Raw genomic sequence first — 18,453 nt, 5'->3', positions numbered from 1 at the left:
ACCATTTGTAGGAGTGAAAGTAGTTATTTTTATACAAATAGTCTGTTTTCTTTAGCTGCCTCTTGTGAACGTTAGAATGTAGTGAGAAATAATGTGTAACTAACAAAGCCCGGAGGAGACGCTGTGTAAAGCCTAGAATTAAACGAGTTAGAGCTATTAGCGTTGTAAATTTCTAACTGGACTTTTCTTGCCACATGCATTGAAAATGAAAAGTAAAATAGATGAGATAAGCAAGGCGATTCAAAGCACCACAGACGCCATGAGTGTGCGTGCAAGAGTTATTGTCTTCCTGCGTGAATGTCTAGAAAGGATGGCGGCTGGGATGAAAGACAAATCAAAACTGGAGGAGGGGCCATCGCGGCTTGTTATAGGAGGATGTGTGACATAGTGTGATAGGCAACAAACATTTTCACTTAATGAAATCGCCAGGGAGGGAAGTCAGCACACAAAGGAGGGACATTTCACAAAATGCACAAGTAAAAATGAAGCATCTAAGACAAGCAAAACTAAGAATGAATAGCAAGAGTGGGCATGGTTAAAACCCCACAGAGAGATTACAACAGGCTAGAGCGCTTCTGCGCTGGACCCTAAAAAGGAATATAAAAAGCACTATCAAAGTATTGATTCGCCAGCCATGCAATGAAGGGCCCTTCATTTTAGAATTATGTGTACATATGATCAAGAGAAATGGCGTCACTCACAGTGCAAGAGTGCCAGTGGGGAAAATGGGCCGATTCATTGTCCCTTGCCATATGTTATGTTGGGTGGAGGCAAAATGTGATGGACACTTGAACTGTCCAGTGGCTAAAGAGAGCTGCTCCTTTGTGTATCTTTATGTGTATATATATTTGTACTTTTGCTTTTGCTTATCAGGCGGCATGACAGCTGCCTCTAGGCCAGGCTTAAATGAGGCTCTCTTAAATTGTAGGGCACTTTGCACAGATGACCACATAGTTGGAATTTGTGAGGAGCCAACGATTTATTTATGTACTTACCTAGAGAATCCATTTTCTAAAATGTTACATGTTCATTATATGCTTGATGCATTGCTCGCTTTACCTATGTAAGCAACAATACAATATGTTAAGATATTTCTAGCTTCCGTTCAAACCACTACAACACCCCAGCACCTCTTGCACTAGCAGGGCGGACACAGGCTACTATCTAACTCTGTGTATAACCTGTCTGCAGATTATGCCGCTTTCTTATACATTCCAGTGATCATGCACAGCTCAGCAGCATCCAGCACTGGGTGTGGTTAATGCCATAGTACAACCTCATACTCTATAAAAAAAACAGGAAGAAAAAGCATATCTCATATTTGCTGAAATGCAAAGCTGATTAGTGAGACAGTAGAAGACTCAGGGTCACCCTGTAACCCTAGGAACCAAGGGGTCATCAGCGTGACAAAGGACACGGTAGTTCATTGGGAAACGTTTTTGAAGCAACCTAACATTGACATAACATATACATTGTTGCCCAAAAGAATTAATCATACACAAACGAATACCACTCCAACACCCAAATTAATTGAGCATGAACTGAGCAACAATCAAAGGCAACGTGTACAATATGTTGTAAATCTTAGCTATTGTTTTGATCTCAGATGAGTGAAACATTCTGGATCCAAAATCTGTACATATTGTTACTCTAGTGGCTGGCCTTTTACTAAGGGTTATACTAAATTAACTTGTGGTACATGGGCTTTTTGGACCCCGGGCAGCTCATATCCAGCAGGAAAACAGGGGAAACAATTGAATAAAAAAATATACCTACTGAAACCTATAGACTCCATTGGACACCAATTACTAGTTCCACAGAGCTACTGATATCAACTGGAAATGTCTCCATTGTAGTTCAGTTGATGTTGAAAAATAGATATGTCAGTAGCTGAAATCAGTAGAAACTGTAGACCTGGTCAACAAGAATTTTTAGGTGGGAGAGTAAGTGACAAAACAGAACCAATGGTGTTACACTTTATGCAGCATGTGTTAGGCAGCTGGTGATATTTGTTTCATAACTGTGTGATTTCGCTGTTTCGAAGATTTCCCGCCACACAGAACAAAGCATGGCTGTTTTTTTTTTTTTAAGAAAGCACATTCAAAATTGTACACTTACACTGCTATGTTTTAGAAGGGGGCACTGCTCGTCTGCGGACTTTGCATACCCACCACCTTCGAAATTAAACCTCTCCTCCTCACCAGGACAGGCTTCCATGAGAATTGATGGAAAGGTTATTAATTATATCCAAATACTAATAGGTTTTCCTGCTTATCTTGTCAACACCTTTGTTTTCATGGCTCGTAAAAACTGTCTTCACAATATAATACAACAGAAAGATGAATTCCCAGTGGTCATCTGAGCTGCAAGGGCGTTGGAATACAGGAAAAGCTAAGCTGAAGTATCTAACAGTGGTGCACGCCCGTGTGCGCTTCCACCTAAGCTCCTCCCGTGCTTGAGCTGCTCAGCAGCCAACCGGGGCAGCAGCATCCAAGGAACCAGATGAAGAGATGGGCAGGTAAACAGTGAAATCACACAGAGAGCTTCCGGGACATGGGACTCCAGACTGCGGGGTATCTCTCCTCTTTTGGAGCCAGTCTAATGGGACTGGGGGAGGGGTGAGCAGAACGAAGTGCTACCCGTGCAGATCAGAGGTGTGTGGTACCAAGGGAAATACATTTAAAACAAGAGTAAACAGACAAAAAAAATGAAACAAGTGCAACAGCAGAGAGATAGAGCGTGCCATGCAAACGCGATGGAAAGTAACATACAAAGGGCGGATAAAGCCCTCCTGTCACAAAGGCGAGTAGACTGATCAGTGTAAAGGCTGAATGTGTCACAGATTCCAGTGTTTTTCACTTTTGAGAATTCTGCACTATAACTTGCGTGGGTCTTTGTCTGGACTGCGGTGCATGATGTAGGCTTGTGGATGGATACAGTTTGACTGTAACAGCCTAATTTCCGCCCAGATTAGCCTTTGTCCCTTGAGATATGTCCCACCAGACACACCTTCCAACAGCAAAAAGTTGAAAAGGCGAGCATAATTCGGTAAAAATATGAATACATTTTAAGTGCCCATAAAATGCAAACGAACATAAAGGCAGGGCACAGAGAGGAGGAAAAACTTCCACTAAAATGGTTAATTCTAGGTTTAGAAAGAAGGCAGGAGCCCTTCTTAGAGAGAAAGGGCTGAGACTGTGATACAGGGCAGGAGTTGAACGCCGGCGTTCACCCTGTTCCATGCAGCACAGCACAGTAGTTGGTTAAGGCTGCACAACAACTATTCAGAGACCAAAAAGATCGAATGCACACGCCCTCCCATGCAAAGACAATGGCAAAGAAAGACAAAGAAAATCTCCTTGTAGCCACCTATCCATCCAGGAGGCACAGAGCGCCCGCCCAAACAGAAAAGGGGAGATTTATATTTACCCAACTTCCTCTTCAATCTCTGAGATGTCTGCAAAAATGAGACAGATGACGAGTACAATGGCAGCCCCAAGCATCCAGCGCCTGCCTTCCAGATGCATGGCTCCGGTTGGGTAGAGAAGAGTGGCCGCGCTGTGAGCTCGGCAACAAAAGAGTTGTGCAGGGATTCTCGTGCTCGCATTCTCCTGCTCCAACTGCGTCCAGTCTGCATGCGGTGGTCTGCGAAGCACACACTACCTCTGCCACGAGGAGGGCAGCTCCCCTATTGCATTCCGTCCCTCTTCCCTGCACGGGTCTCAGCTGCACTTCCTCCCGGTGGGTGTACACCAGCTCCTTTTACCTTTCTGCGTTGGGCACAGTGCCGCCTTCAAGGCCAAGAGAGAGGGATAGGGTGGTTCAAAGAACACGGGCGAGACCGAGCAGCTCCCTTTCTGCCACTCACAGCAACCCCTTTCTGGCGCCTGTTACTCGCAGCATGTCCCGTTTGTGATGTCTCCTCGGCCCACTGACTAAAGAGACCATGGGATAAGACTGGAAAACAAGCTTTTGGAATGCAATAGTCTCGTCTTTGCTCGACTTAAAGCTCTTAGCGTTGTAAATTACTGACTGGATTTTTCTTGCCACACAGACTAAAAATAACAAGGGGAAGAGAGCGAGAGCAAGCTGGCCCCAGAAAAGCTCCCCACTGCTGTTGGTTTATGTTTACAGAGGGAGCTGGTGGGGAGGAGGGGCTGATTATACACCAACAGTGTCAGACACACAAGCCAATACTGAAAGAAAACGTCCCCTTCAGAAGAGATAAACAGGCCACAGCATAATTAGACAGTAGTTTGTGCTGCTCCCAAAGAGAAAAAAGGCAGGACAAAGAGGCAGAACTGACCACTAGCAAGCAAGGATTTTTGAAGGACACTGCAACTAACAAATCAAATAGCTTTGTACCACAGTATAAGTGTACTAAAAGAATACAATACGTCGAACGCTAATGCTCGACCTAAAAATACAGAAAACCTTTTTCGTTTTATAGCACATAACAGGGAAATACAATTCAGACTGGCCCAAACAGAAGATACCTTTTGCATCAAAATTCTGTAACTGGAGGACATAGTTTGAAGATAACAAAACAGCCAAAAAATAAAAAAGGGATAAAGAATTAAAAGAACAAGGAATTGGCAAACTCAAGTATTTTCCCATAATAGTGTGATACCGAGGATTGTGAAAACCAATATACCAATTGTTGCATTATAAGCAATGTTAATTACCTTGAGAAAATGAAGAAAACAAGAACAAGAGGTTTTTTTTCAAATAAAAGTTTTGTCCCACAGCGCTGGTACTATAGTGCACTTCTGTTTAGAGAGATGTACACGTGATCACAAAATGCTGCCTCTCGCAGTAAAATAGAGCCAGCGGCAGAAGTGGGCTAACCAACTGCCTCATGCTGTATGTTGTAGTAGGAGGAATCAAAATGGTAATGGCAGCGGAACAGACCAATAGACGTTGTGGATTAACCAAAAGTCACTCTATGTATGTATATATGCATTTTAATGTATGATTTTGTACTATAGTATGCTGGAAAAATTGCTAAGTTCTCTAGAGGCCAACCCTAAAATTATGAAAAAAATGTGCTTAGGTATTATCATGCTCTGCTATGGGTGGCAAGAGCATTTAAAGCCATCTGTGGAGGAAGGTAAGAACTTCTCATCTTGCAAATATAGACTAAGACGAAGGCAAGGACACCCGAAGAAAGAAAAGAGCAATCAACAGCTTAAATGCCATTCATACGGTGGACAATAAAACTATAGAGATCAACTACCCCTTTCACCCACCTGCAGACAGAAAATCAAAAACTGCCTCAGTCTGCTTCATATGACTACTTTAGATTTTAAGCCAAAGAATGCAAATGAATAACATGAAAAGTTTATAAGTCTTCTACTTGACTGTGCCAAACTCAATATTACAATGGGAATGCTAATCCAATCAAAAACAATTTTATTTTCTATTTTATATTCCTGGAAATGTGAATTCAATGTTTTTTCCTTGCAAAGTACATTGTACCATTTAATTAATTAAATGATCCTTGATATTAATATACAGAATACACAAACACAACATATTCAAAGAGTGACTACCATTGCCTGCTCTGGAAAAAGTGCTCCTCTGAAGCAGAATTCATGGAGTACACTGCGAAAGTCCAGATTCGCAATGACGTAGCGTATGTCCTCTTGAAAATACTTGCAAAGTCTAAGCAGCTTCCCATTGGAATACTCATTCAGCTTCCTCTTGAAGTTTTGGATTTCATCTGAAAGTGAAAGAATACTTATTACTGGTGTCCACTTCAGCATATGTACAGCATAAACATGAGCTGTCAAAACATGTTAGTGTAAGGGTGTCCATTAGTGTAGCCCTCCTTCACAACCCTACACCAACACCAAGACTCAGCTACTGCCCAACTCAGTAAATCTCAGTAACCACTGCCATAGAACAGCTACTGCCTGAGAAGATGTCACAAGCTAGAACAGACAACATGCGATTTACAAACAGGAACTGTGGAGTACACATCAAGCCAAAATGTATCAACGTGGGGTTGGTTTAAGTTTTGAAGCCCACAGTGTTACAGATATATTCACTGAAACAAAAAACCCAGGCAAAAGCAAGAGCGCTTGGGAACCAAAAGATCATTTTTTTGCCACAACTAACAATAAAACACAGGTAACTCCAAGACACAGCTTGTTTTAGGGGTATTTTTTGTGTGTTACGATGGCAATATATTGTGTGATATGTTTTGATGCACCCAGTTTACAAGCATGTGCAGCTTTAGCACATTCAAATATACCAGTAGAAAACATGTACAGCTGCAGTGCAAGTTTCCCTTACATGCACAGAAGAGTGTGCACAAGGAGCAAGACTGGAAACTTTAGGCAGCGCGTGAGTGGTTTTGTGTATGCATTGCAGTGCCTGTAGGAGGCTGGCCTGGCTTATAGTGGGTACCCTGTGGTACTTACACCCTGTGCCAGGTTATCCCTTATTAGTAGAATAGAGGTGTTTCTAGCAGCTTAGGCTGATAGAAAGTAGCTATGGCAAAGCACCTTAGGCTGAACTAGGACACATGCAAAGCTCCTACTATACCACTTATATCATATGCACAATATCATAAGAAAACACAACACTCAGAGTTACTAAAAATAAAGGTACTTGTATTTCAAGTCAAGCTTTATTCGGTCAATTAACCATGAAAGCATCACATACATTAAAAGAAAAATTTCATCTCATTTTATAATCTGTACAATGATTTAATAATTTTATAAAAAAAAAACACATAAATAAATACATACATGTGATATCAGAGTATTCATCTAAAATCCTGCCTGGGCACGCTTCGTGGGTCCTTGATAGAAATGGTGATCACGTATATGCCATGCTGCCACTAAAAACTTGCTGACTGCTAAAATTAATTAATTTGATCTATGGCTTTTTTAAAACCCTTATTGCTATACTGCAGTTTTCCAGCCCCATTTCCCTACAGGTTTTTCGAATCCATATTGACTGTGGAAAAAAAATATGTTGGGCAAAAAAACATAAAATATTCAACTGTTTCCGGGGCACCGCCAGAAGCCGGACATATATCTGAAGTAGTGATTGGCCCCCAGTTGCAAGTTAAAGACAACATTGGTAAGGACCCAAAACGGAATCTAGCACATAAACCTTTGCCCTGTAGATCTAGTATAATATCTTAATAGGATTCATACTGCGGAAACCACTTAAAATCAGTAAAAAGATTAGATAATCGACCATGAGTTTTACAACAAATATAATTGTTCCATACATTGGACCAGTAAGCTGATTTCAAAGCAGTTTTATGGGATTTCACTAATTTTTGGGGATTCTCCCAATAATCTCCAAACCCCAAGATACAAAACCAATTGGACACATATTTAATCCAAGGAATAATAGCTGCATTTGGTCTCTTTAGCAGGTCAAGCAATGATGCTTTGTATAAATCCAATTCAGGGTGGTCCAAATCCTTATCCAATATAATAGAGGTCATAGGGAAATTAAATCAGCTACTTGGTTTAGCCCTAAATCAAGAAACATTGGGATCAGTGGTGTACTTCGGGGGCACACTATCAAAGCCCTCGCAAAATTGTTTTCTCCCACAGTTATATTTGTACATACATAGCTTTATTGGTTACTTTCAACCCTAAAAGCAAAACAACCACCGGTAGAAAGATAAAAGATAAGTAAAAATTATGTTAAAAAGGAAATAAGAGGAATAAAAAAGAACATCCTTTACGGCCTTAAAACACATAAAAAACACATAAAAACCAAACACCTAATCTCCTACTGACTGTCATTTAAATCAATCATGGGGTATTGTTCCAGTCTAGGTGTGTGGTTAAAATTTGATGACTAAAACATTCCATTGTCAGTTTTTCATGTTGTCCTTATTTGGAAGTAAGTTCCGCATCAGCAACTTTCCCCAAGTGATAAGTACGTACATGCCAGGCAGCTGTAATGTACCCACTAACCGCACAGGGCAAGGGGGGGGAACTTTCCCTCATCAGAATTCTTAAGGCAACAATACAATGTCTTACCCCCACATTCCTACACACTGGCCGTAACCACTTTCGACGCGCAATCAAATAGGCAGGACATAAAAACATAAAATGTACAATGGATTCTGGATTAAGAGTACAGCTCGGACATAAATCAGATCTTGTAGTTGCACTCCACTTACTGCCATATGATTTGAGAGGCAGACAACCATATCTGAACTGGATATATAAACTCTTACTTAATGGGTCAAGAATTATATCCATAAAAGATTCAAAAGACGGATACCATTTAAAATCAAAAAATTGTGAGGTCAATCTGCCGTGAGTAAGGCACAGCAGATAGTTTTCCCTGACGTAAGTCCAGTATACCGTTTTCAAATGATTCTTCTGCTCCTTCCTTATACTTTCTGGATGACTCCATAGCTCACTAAGACCCAATTTGTGAAACCATTTAGAGATGTGATTAAACCAGGGAATGGTGAGTACATTAGGTCTATCCAAGATGTCTTGGATAGACTCCTTGTATGTAGATAACTCAGGGGTGGACCAAACACGGACCCAAAAAAGCAGAGGTCGTAGGGCAACTACATCTGTGATGCGTGGAAGGTCAAGGTCCCAAAACAATGGCAGCAGTGGGGTACTGCGAGGGCAGGCCAAAGTAGACCTCACGAAATTGTTTTCCCCCACTGCAAGCCTGCCAGTGTTTGACGACCCCCAAATTTCTGCCCCATAGACCGCAGCACTTTGTGCCTTTGCTCTATAAATTTTAATAATTGGAGTAATCACTCTCTCAGAAGTAGACTTATGAAAACGAAGAATGGCTCCAGATGACTGTACCAGGCGAGCCAAACTTTTGTCGATTTGGGCCCCCCAATGCAGATTGTTGCTGATTCTCACCCCCAAGTAATCTATAGATTTTACCAAACCTAGGGGCGTTCCATTGTAAAATATTGAATATCTCTTGGTGGGGCCACAACCCAAAGTCATGAGTTTAGTTTTGCTATGGTTAAGTTCCAGACCGTAGTCACCGCAAAACGAACTGAACTTGTCCATGAGTACCTGGAGGCCCATAGGGGTTCTGGAGATCAAGAGAGAATCATCGGCAAATAACAAAATTGGAATTTTATGGTGATTCAAAGATGGGGCGTCATTTTGACAATTGGACACGACTTGCACCACCTCATTGATGAACAGTGTAAATAGCGTTGGGGCAAGAACGCAACCCTGGCGCACTCCTCTCTTGATGTCTATTTTGTCTGTGAGTTCCCCCTGATTGCCCCATCTTACTTGTGCAAATGTTTTTTCATGTAATCTTTGGATTAAATGCACTAAGTTCCCTGGGATACCAATTTTGTACAATACTTCCCACAGTTTCTCTCTTGGGACAAGATCAAATGCAGATCTTAAGTCTACGAAAGCCACATAGAGTTTTTGCTTAGATAAGGTGACATACTTCCAGAACAGTAATGACACCCTGAAAACTTGGTCCATAGTATTAGTTTTGGGCCGAAACCCAGCCTGTAAAGGAGATAAAATTTGCTGGTCTTGAATCCAGTCAGTAAGCCTCACTAAGACTTGTTTGGCAAACGTCTTCTGAAGGATATCAATAAGGCTAATAGGTCGATAATTTACAGGCAACCCTGTATCACCCTTTTTATAGATCGGTATTATTTCAGCACCGTGCCAAGACTCTGGAATAGGGCTGCCAGCTGCTATGGCATTAGACAACAAATTGATATACCATGCCCATATCTTAGGTTCTGATTTGAACAAATCCCCTGGAATCTTATCCGGGCCAGGGGCTTTTGCTGGCCTCAGAGAATCAATAGCAGCTGTGGTTTCAGCTAAGGTAAAAACAATTCTCTCAGTTGAGATCTTATTAGCAGCCCAACACTCGACATGTGCAGGGTCCTCCAGAGCTTGCTGTACAGGCAAGGCATAGATTTCAGAAAAGTAGGACACCCATCTTTCGGGCTGTATATGCAACCCAATATCGTCCTTACCCCTTTTCGAACTGGAGGTCAACAACCGCCAAAAAGAGCTATCATCTTTACTTTGGGCTGCTGCAAGCAGTTTCTGCCATGTCTCATTCTCCCAGTCTCTTTTGGCTCGCTTCAGGGCATTGGCATACCTACAACGAGCCTCTTTAATAGCCGCATGCGTAGAATTTTTAACAGCCTCTTTTAAGGTGGATCTTGCTTGCGCACAGTCCTGATTATACCAGTCCCTGCGAAGGGTGTCAGCGGGTCTCAATTTAATGGAAGTTTCCTTATAGAAGATACCCTGAAGGGAATCGACCATCTTAGTGTGGATCGCCATAATAGGAATATCCAAGGATTCTTGATCTTCATAATCTACAAAGAGTTTTAAAAAAGATGAATAAATTTCCCCAATTAAGTACGGGTTACATTCAACCTTTGGCCAGCAGACCCTAGAGCGTCTATGGTTCAAATGAGGGAATGGAACATTAGTAATCCTTAAGTGCTGGACTCTTAAAAATGCCTGATTAGTCAATACAAGACACAAAGGATTATGATCACTATCCAAGCGAGGTAGAATTTCCATATCAAGTGAACTTGACCATAGCCTAATGTCCAAAAGAATGTAATCAATAGTACTAAAGGAAAGCCCTCGCTTGAAAGTAATGGCTCGCTCTGAGTCAGATTTAGTGCGGCCATTGCATTCTCTCAGGCCATAGTTCAGGCAAAGGGAAGACATCTGGAATGCAACACAGGAAACAGGCGAAAGTACCATTTCTTTAGATTGGGGAATACCCCAATGTTCGTCCTCCTCAGTAGTCAGATTGCTAATGGAGTTGTCCAACACAAAAGAACAATTAAAATCACCTGCTATAATCAAAAAAACTGAAGGGTCCAAAGCGTCTATGTAGTCCGTCAACTGAGAAAGAACAATTGAATCAGACCCACGGGGAACAGATCTAGCATAAATATTCAAAACTATAATTTTGAAGCCAGGACGGAATGTAAGTTGCACACCCAGCAGATCAAAGGAGTTAAACTTTATCACAGAGTGATCACATTCTAACTTATTGTTCAGTAAAATCATTAAACCTCCTATCTGTCTTCCGAATCCACCAGAGGCAGGTTGGGCAGCAGAGAAATAGGTTGTAAAGCCTTGTAAGGATAACTGTTCTTTAGTCCATGTCTCCTGGAAGAGACAGATATCTTGTTTGTTTACAAGGCTTACCCATTCCGGGTCATCCAGTTTTTGCTTGATTCCAGCTACATTCCAGGACATGATGTTAATTTTAGGAGATGGAGATATTGACTTTGTTCTCATAGGTAGGGCAGGAGTCGAAGTCCCTATAAATTGACACACATCATTTACTGTTTTTGGAAGCACTGTACAGGGGGCGGACAGTCAGTCCAATTCAGAGAGTGAGGGGGAAGGGTTCTCATATTTAGAAGTAACAGAATTATCTGGGGAGGGAATAGCCCCAGCTGCTATAGTTCCGGATGTACAACATTCTCTGGATAGCGGGGCCCCTGGCGGCTGACTGCTAAGTCTAAGATTCGATACCCTACCAATACATAGTGTGCGTGTCCGTGCATCAAAGGCCAGGAGATCTTTAGCTAGACTATAATCATTAAAGAGAATCGAGATGTAATCAAATTCTGACCCTAACTGGTTATGTCTGTGGGCCTCACATATATCAGACCGGATGACAGAGCGGCAATTCCTCTGTGAACGAATCCAGTGAATCACTTTGTTAATTAGTGAATCACTCGACTCTCCGTTACCCTGAGGTAGCTTTGGTACCCTAGTTAAATAGATAGTCGCGGCTTCCCTCCTCCTTCTGGACCTTTGATTAGGGACGTGCGTCTGCAATAATGTCATATGATCAGGATTAGTGGCAGGACGGGGACTAACACAGCAGCTTACTACCGAGGATGTTCCTCCTGGATTAAACTGAGAAGTTTTTGGACGTGAAATAACTATATCTCCCCGTCCAAAAATTAATCCACCCTTATTAACACCTGATTGAGACTTTCGCTCATATGCGGAAGACATGGATTGAGAAACAAACCTACCATTCCTGCCACATGTTGGGGAATTATCATTAATACACCTAACGGTGTTATGTGTAGAGGAAGATGTCATTTTATCACCTAAACTGAGGGGACTGGGTTTTGTGGAATCCATCAGAAGATCAGACGAGGGGACAGACTTATAGGGCACATTACAGTTACAACCAGACTTTTGGCCCTGAAGTCCAGCAATTTTGTTCATCAAAGTTACCAATAGACTTTTAACATCATCTAATTTCAGAGAAATAATATCCAACTGGGAAACTTCATTGTTGCCCATCTTTGCATCCAGAGAGTTTTTAACAGAACCTTCTTCGCATAAGGTCTGTAAGTGACCAGGACTTACAGGATTTGAAGCCAAAACCGAGAACCTATTTGGACAAGGAATGGTAATAGGGGGAGGGGACGCGCACCTCACATGGGGTGCATCTTCTTCGGCTAGATGACCATTTGTCCCCACCAAGGGTGATGAGGTTTCCGGAGGTAAGGGGGTTACACCCTGGGATTGAGGAAAAGGGTGTAAATCAGCTTTAACCTCTATTCTATGTGACTGGGTTTTTTTCTTGAAGAGATCTGGGATCTTTTTGGAAAGAGTGGTATCTGGTCTAGAAGGACCAACAATGGAAGGACTCCTCAATATAGCCTCAACCTCTTCAAACAGTGAATCAATTGCTTTGAATTGCTGTAGTTTAGTGGTTGAAGATCCCTCCATTTTCCCGGCAGAACGTTTCTTGGGTTTTTTAACCCTAGATTGGGATACTGCTACCTCATCGGCCTTCCTCTTCCCCATGTCGACTGACCGGTGGCCTAGTAAAGTAGATAATTTCAACCACAATTATAAGAAGAAAATAGCCCAGCCCCAAAAAGCCTACTATCAAGTACAAATGATGTTGTAAGGAAAGGAAGCCCCTATAAAATAGGAGGTAATAGAAAATTACACCACTAGCAACAGAGGCCTCTATACCAGAACTAAATATAAAAAGAACATAATTTTAGGGGGGTGGCCCAGCCCAGTCTCCTCCTGGCGATGACGGGCGCAAGACGGGCCCGCCCTTGGCCCGGGCTTCGCCCGGGCGCCGCCCGCGCGCGTCCCGCGCAGCGGGAGCGCGAAGAAATGTTTAAAGGGCTCCTGCCGTCTCAGCTGTCTCCCCTGGTAGTTGGCGCTCCCCGCGCAGCGGGAGCGCGAAGAAATGTTTAAAGGGCTCCTGCCCTATCAGGTGTCTCCCCTGGTAGTTGGCGTTCCCCGCGCAGCGGGAGCGCGAAGAAATGTTTAAAGGGCTCCTGCCGTCTCAGCTGTCTCCCCTGGTAGTTGGCGCTCCCCGCGCAGCGGGAGCGCGAAGAAATGTTTAAAGGGCTCCTGCCCTATCAGGTGTCTCCCCTGGTAGTTGGCGTTCCCCGCGCAGCGGGAGCGCGAAGAAATGTTTAAAGGGCTCCTGCCGTCTCAGCTGTCTCCCCTGGTAGTTGGCGCTCCCCGCGCAGCGGGAGCGCGAAGAAATGTTTAAAGGGCTCCTGCCCTATCAGGTGTCTCCCCTGGTAGTTGGCGTTCCCCGCGCAGCGGGAGCGCGAAGAAATGTTTAAAGGGCTCCTGCCGTCTCAGCTGTCTCCCCTGGTAGTTGGCGCTCCCCGCGCAGCGGGAGCGCGAAGAAATGTTTAAAGGGCTCCTGCCCTATCAGGTGTCTCCCCTGGTAGTTGGCGTTCCCCGCGCAGCGGGAGCGCGAAGAAATGTTTAAAGGGCTCCTGCCGTCTCAGCTGTCTCCCCTGGTAGTTGGCGCTCCCCGCGCAGCGGGAGCGCGAAGAAATGTTTAAAGGGCTCCTGCCCTATCAGGTGTCTCCCCTGGTAGTTGGCGTTCCCCGCGCAGCGGGAGCGCGAAGAAATGTTTAAAGGGCTCCTGCCGTCTCAGCTGTCTCCCCTGGTAGTTGGCGCTCCCCGCGCAGCGGGAGCGCGAAGAAATGTTTAAAGGGCTCCTGCCGTCTCAGCTGTCTCCCCTGGTAGTTGGCGCTCCCCGCGCAGCGGGAGCGCGAAGAAATGTTTAAAGGGCTCCTGCCCTATCAGGTGTCTCCCCTGGTAGTTGGCGTTCCCCGCGCAGCGGGAGCGCGAAGAAATGTTTAAAGGGCTCCTGCCGTCTCAGCTGTCTCCCCTGGTAGTTGGCGCTCCCCGCGCAGCGGGAGCGCGAAGAAATGTTTAAAGGGCTCCTGCCCTATCAGGTGTCTCCCCTGGTAGTTGGCGTTCCCCGCGCAGCGGGAGCGCGAAGAAATGTTTAAAGGGCTCCTGCCGTCTCAGCTGTCTCCCCTGGTAGTTGGCGCTCCCCGCGCAGCGGGAGCGCGAAGAAATGTTTAAAGGGCTCCTGCCCTATCAGGTGTCTCCCCTGGTAGTTGGCGTTCCCCGCGCAGCGGGAGCGCGAAGAAATGTTTAAAGGGCTCCTGCCGTCTCAGCTGTCTCCCCTGGTAGTTGGCGCTCCCCGCGCAGCGGGAGCGCGAAGAAATGTTTAAAGGGCTCCTGCCCTATCAGGTGTCTCCCCTGGTAGTTGGCGTTCCCCGCGCAGCGGGAGCGCGAAGAAATGTTTAAAGGGCTCCTGCCGTCTCAGCTGTCTCCCCTGGTAGTTGGCGCTCCCCGCGCAGCGGGAGCGCGAAGAAATGTTTAAAGGGCTCCTGCCCTATCAGGTGTCTCCCCTGGTAGTTGGCGTTCCCCGCGCAGCGGGAGCGCGAAGAAATGTTTAAAGGGCTCCTGCCGTCTCAGCTGTCTCCCCTGGTAGTTGGCGCTCCCCGCGCAGCGGGAGCGCGAAGAAATGTTTAAAGGGCTCCTGCCGTCTCAGCTGTCTCCCCTGGTAGTTGGCGCTCCCCGCGCAGCGGGAGCGCGAAGAAATGTTTAAAGGGCTCCTGCCCTATCAGGTGTCTCCCCTGGTAGTTGGCGTTCCCCGCGCAGCGGGAGCGCGAAGAAATGTTTAAAGGGCTCCTGCCGTCTCAGCTGTCTCCCCTGGTAGTTGGCGCTCCCCGCGCAGCGGGAGCGCGAAGAAATGTTTAAAGGGCTCCTGCCCTATCAGGTGTCTCCCCTGGTAGTTGGCGTTCCCCGCGCAGCGGGAGCGCGAAGAAATGTTTAAAGGGCTCCTGCCGTCTCAGCTGTCTCCCCTGGTAGTTGGCGCTCCCCGCGCAGCGGGAGCGCGAAGAAATGTTTAAAGGGCTCCTGCCCTATCAGGTGTCTCCCCTGGTAGTTGGCGTTCCCCGCGCAGCGGGAGCGCGAAGAAATGTTTAAAGGGCTCCTGCCGTCTCAGCTGTCTCCCCTGGTAGTTGGCGCTATAATAAAGGTACTTTATTTTTATGACAATATGCCACAAGTATTTCAGTGAGTACCCTCAGTAAGGAGGTAAGTAATATACCCAAGTTATATGTACACAAACCCAAAACAGGTAAGTAAGAGTCAGAAAAGTAATGCAAGCATTGTAGAATTACAATAGGTTGCAATAGGCAAACATAGGTCTAGGGGCATAACAAACCATATACTCCAAAAGTGGAATGCGAATCACGAATGGACCCCAGACCTGTGGGAGCTTGTAGAGGATCGCTGGGACTGTAAGAAAACAGTCAGGGGGTCCAAGATACCCCACCCCAAGACCCTGAAAAGTAGGAGTAAAGTACACCTGCTACCCCAAAAGAACACAATAGTCGTGATAGGGGGATTCTGCAAGAACCACAAACACCAGCAAAGCACTGAAGACGGATTCCTGGACCTGAGGACCTGCAAGGCAAGGGGACCAAGTCCAAGAGTCGCGATAGTGTCCAGAGGGAGCAGCAGCCCAGGAAACCCCGGATGAAGGTGCAAGGAAGTTGCCTCCATATGGAAGAAGCTTGGAATTCTGCAACAACGAAGAGGACTAGGAACTTCTCCTTTGGATGGAAGATGTCCTACGTCGCAATAAAGGTTGCAGAAGTGTTCCCATGCAGAAATACCGCAAACAAGCCTTGCTAGCTGCAAGGGACGCGATAGAGGTTCTTGGGTGCTGCTTGGGACCAGGAAGGACCAGGATGTTGCCCCTAGGAGGAGGAGACGGGGGGGGCTCAGCAACTCAGAGAGCCCCCACAGAAGCAGGCAGCACCTGCAGAAGTACCCGAACAGGCACTTGGAAGATTTGTGAACCGGAGCTGGCTCAGAGTCACAAAGGAGGGTCCCACGATGCCGGAGGGCAACTCAGAGGGTTGAGCACTGCAGGACGGAGTATTGGGGACCCAGGCTAGGCTGTGCATGAAGGAAATCCTGGAAGAGTGCACAGGAGGCGGAGCAGCTGAAAATCACGCAGTACACAGGTTTGCAGTCTAGTGTGGGGAGGCAAGGACTTACCTCCACCAAACTTGGACTGAAGGATCACTGGACTGTGGGAGTCACTTGGATAGAGTTCCTGTGTTCCAGGGACCATGCTCGTCCAGATGAGAGGGGACCCAGAGGACTGGTGATGCAGTCTTTTGGTGCCTGCGTTAGCAGGGGGGAGATTCTGTCGACCCACAGGAGATTTCTTCTTTGCTTCCAATGCAGGGTGAAGGCAGGTGACCCCCAGAGTATGCACCACCAGGAAACAGTTGAGAAAGTCGGCAGGATGAGGCGCTACAATGTTGCTGGTAGTCGTCTTGCTACTTTGTTGTGGTTGTGCAGGCGTCCTGGAGCAGTCAGCGGTTGATCCTTGGCAGAAGTCGAAGAGGGAAGTGCAGAGGAACTCTGGTGAGCTCTTGCATTCGTTATCTGAAGAATATCCCAGAGGAGAGACCCTAAATAGCCAGAAAAGGAGGGTTGGCTACCAAAAATGAGCCTATCAGAGGGGGTCTCTGATGTCACCTGCTGGCACTGGCCACTCAGAGCAGTCCAGTGTGCCCCCAACACCTCTGTTTCCAAGATGGCAGAGATCTGGGACACACTGGAGGAGCTCTGGGCACCTCCCCTGGGAGGTACTGGTCAGGGGAGTGGTCACTCCCCTTTCCTTTGTCCAGTTTCACGCCAGAGCAGGGCTGGGGGATCCCTGAACCGGTGTAGACTGGCTTATACAGAGATGGGCACCATCTGTGCCCATCAAAGCATTTCCAGAGGCTGGGGGAGGTTACTCCTTCCCAGCCCTTCACACCTATTTCCAAAGGGGGAGGGTGTAACACCCTCTCTCAGAGGAAATCCTTTATTCTGCCTTCCTGGGCTGGGGCTGCCCAGACCCCAGGGGGGCAGAAATCTGTCTGAGGGGTTGGCAACAGCAGCTGCGGTGGAGACCCTGGAAAGGCAGTTTGGCAGTACCCGGGTTCTGTGCTAGAGACCCGGGGGATCATGGAATTGTCCCCCCAACACCAGAATGGTATTGGGGTGACTATTCCATGATCTTAGACATGTTACATGGCCATGTTCAGAGTTACCATTTTGACGCTATACATAGGTAGTGACGTATGTATAGTGCATGCGTGTAATGGTGTCCCTGCACTCACAAAGTCTGGGGAATTTGCCCTGAACGATGTGGGGGCACCTTGGCTAGTGCCAGGGTGCCCACACACTAAGTAACTTGGCACCCAACCTTCACCCAGTGAAGGTTAGACATATAGGTGACTTATAAGTTACTTATGTGCAGTGAAAAATGGCTGTGAAATAACGTGGATGTTATTTCACTCAGGCTGCAGTGGAAGGCCTGTGTAAGAATTGTCTGAGCTCCCTATGGGTGGCAAAAGAAATGCTGCAGCCCCTAGGGATCTCCTGGAACCCCAATACCCTGGGTGCCTAAGTACCATATACAAGGGAATTATATGGGTGTACCAGTGTGCCAATGAGAATTGGCACATTTAGTCACTAGCCTGCAGTGACAAATTTAGCATAGAGAGCACAAACACTGAGGTTCTGGTTAGCAGAGCCTCAGTGATACAGTTAGGCACCACATAGGGAACACATACAGGGCACATTCTATGAGCACTGGGGTCCTGCCTAGCAGGATCCCAGTGACACAGGGGCTAAAACATACATACATACAGTGAAAATGGGGGTAACATGCCAGGCAAGATGGTACTTTCCTACAGTGCCTAAGTGTTGGTATTTAAGAGTGTTATACTGTTTGAAAGTGTGTAGTGAAAGTATCTAATTGGGTGTGTGATGCAGCATGTAGAGATATGTTAATGTGTGTGTGGGTGTGTGATGAAGCGTGTGTTAGGGCATTTGTTTCCATCTGGTGTGTGCTAGTGTGGTGATGTGTGTGATATTGTGTGTGTTACTGTATTTGAGTGTATATGAAGTGTTCGATTTGCATCTGTGTGGAACATGACATCTCAGTAGGTCTTCAGTGACAGCAACTCAGGATGTAGAAATTCATCGCGTATTGTTGCCCACCGTGAGAGTTTCTGGTTTGAAAAGGGTCTTTGCACATCTCACCCTTACGTTTCTGGCAGCAGTCTTTGTCAACTGACTGGAACTGCTGGAC

At 45.9% G+C, this 18,453-nt stretch overlaps 1 protein-coding gene across 4 annotated transcripts in view; it reads right to left on the bottom strand.

Annotated features, from left to right (window-relative positions):
- The window catches only part of LOC138268282 (NACHT, LRR and PYD domains-containing protein 12-like), a 368,481-nt gene that overhangs the window by 242,610 nt on the left and 107,418 nt on the right, over positions 1–18,453 (bottom strand). For all 4 annotated transcript variants that reach the window (XM_069217780.1, XM_069217777.1, XM_069217778.1 and 1 more), the window contains one exon: positions 5,553–5,722. In XM_069217780.1, coding sequence (XP_069073881.1) covers positions 5,553–5,722 — 170 coding nt within the window. The remainder of the gene's footprint in view (positions 1–5,552; positions 5,723–18,453) is intronic.

The sequence above is a fragment of the Pleurodeles waltl genome, chromosome 12 (assembly GCF_031143425.1).
Source record: "Pleurodeles waltl isolate 20211129_DDA chromosome 12, aPleWal1.hap1.20221129, whole genome shotgun sequence".
Lineage (NCBI taxonomy): Eukaryota > Metazoa > Chordata > Amphibia > Caudata > Salamandridae > Pleurodeles > Pleurodeles waltl.
Note: the sequence above shows the minus strand (reverse complement) of the source record. Positions and strands in the feature narration are given on the sequence as shown.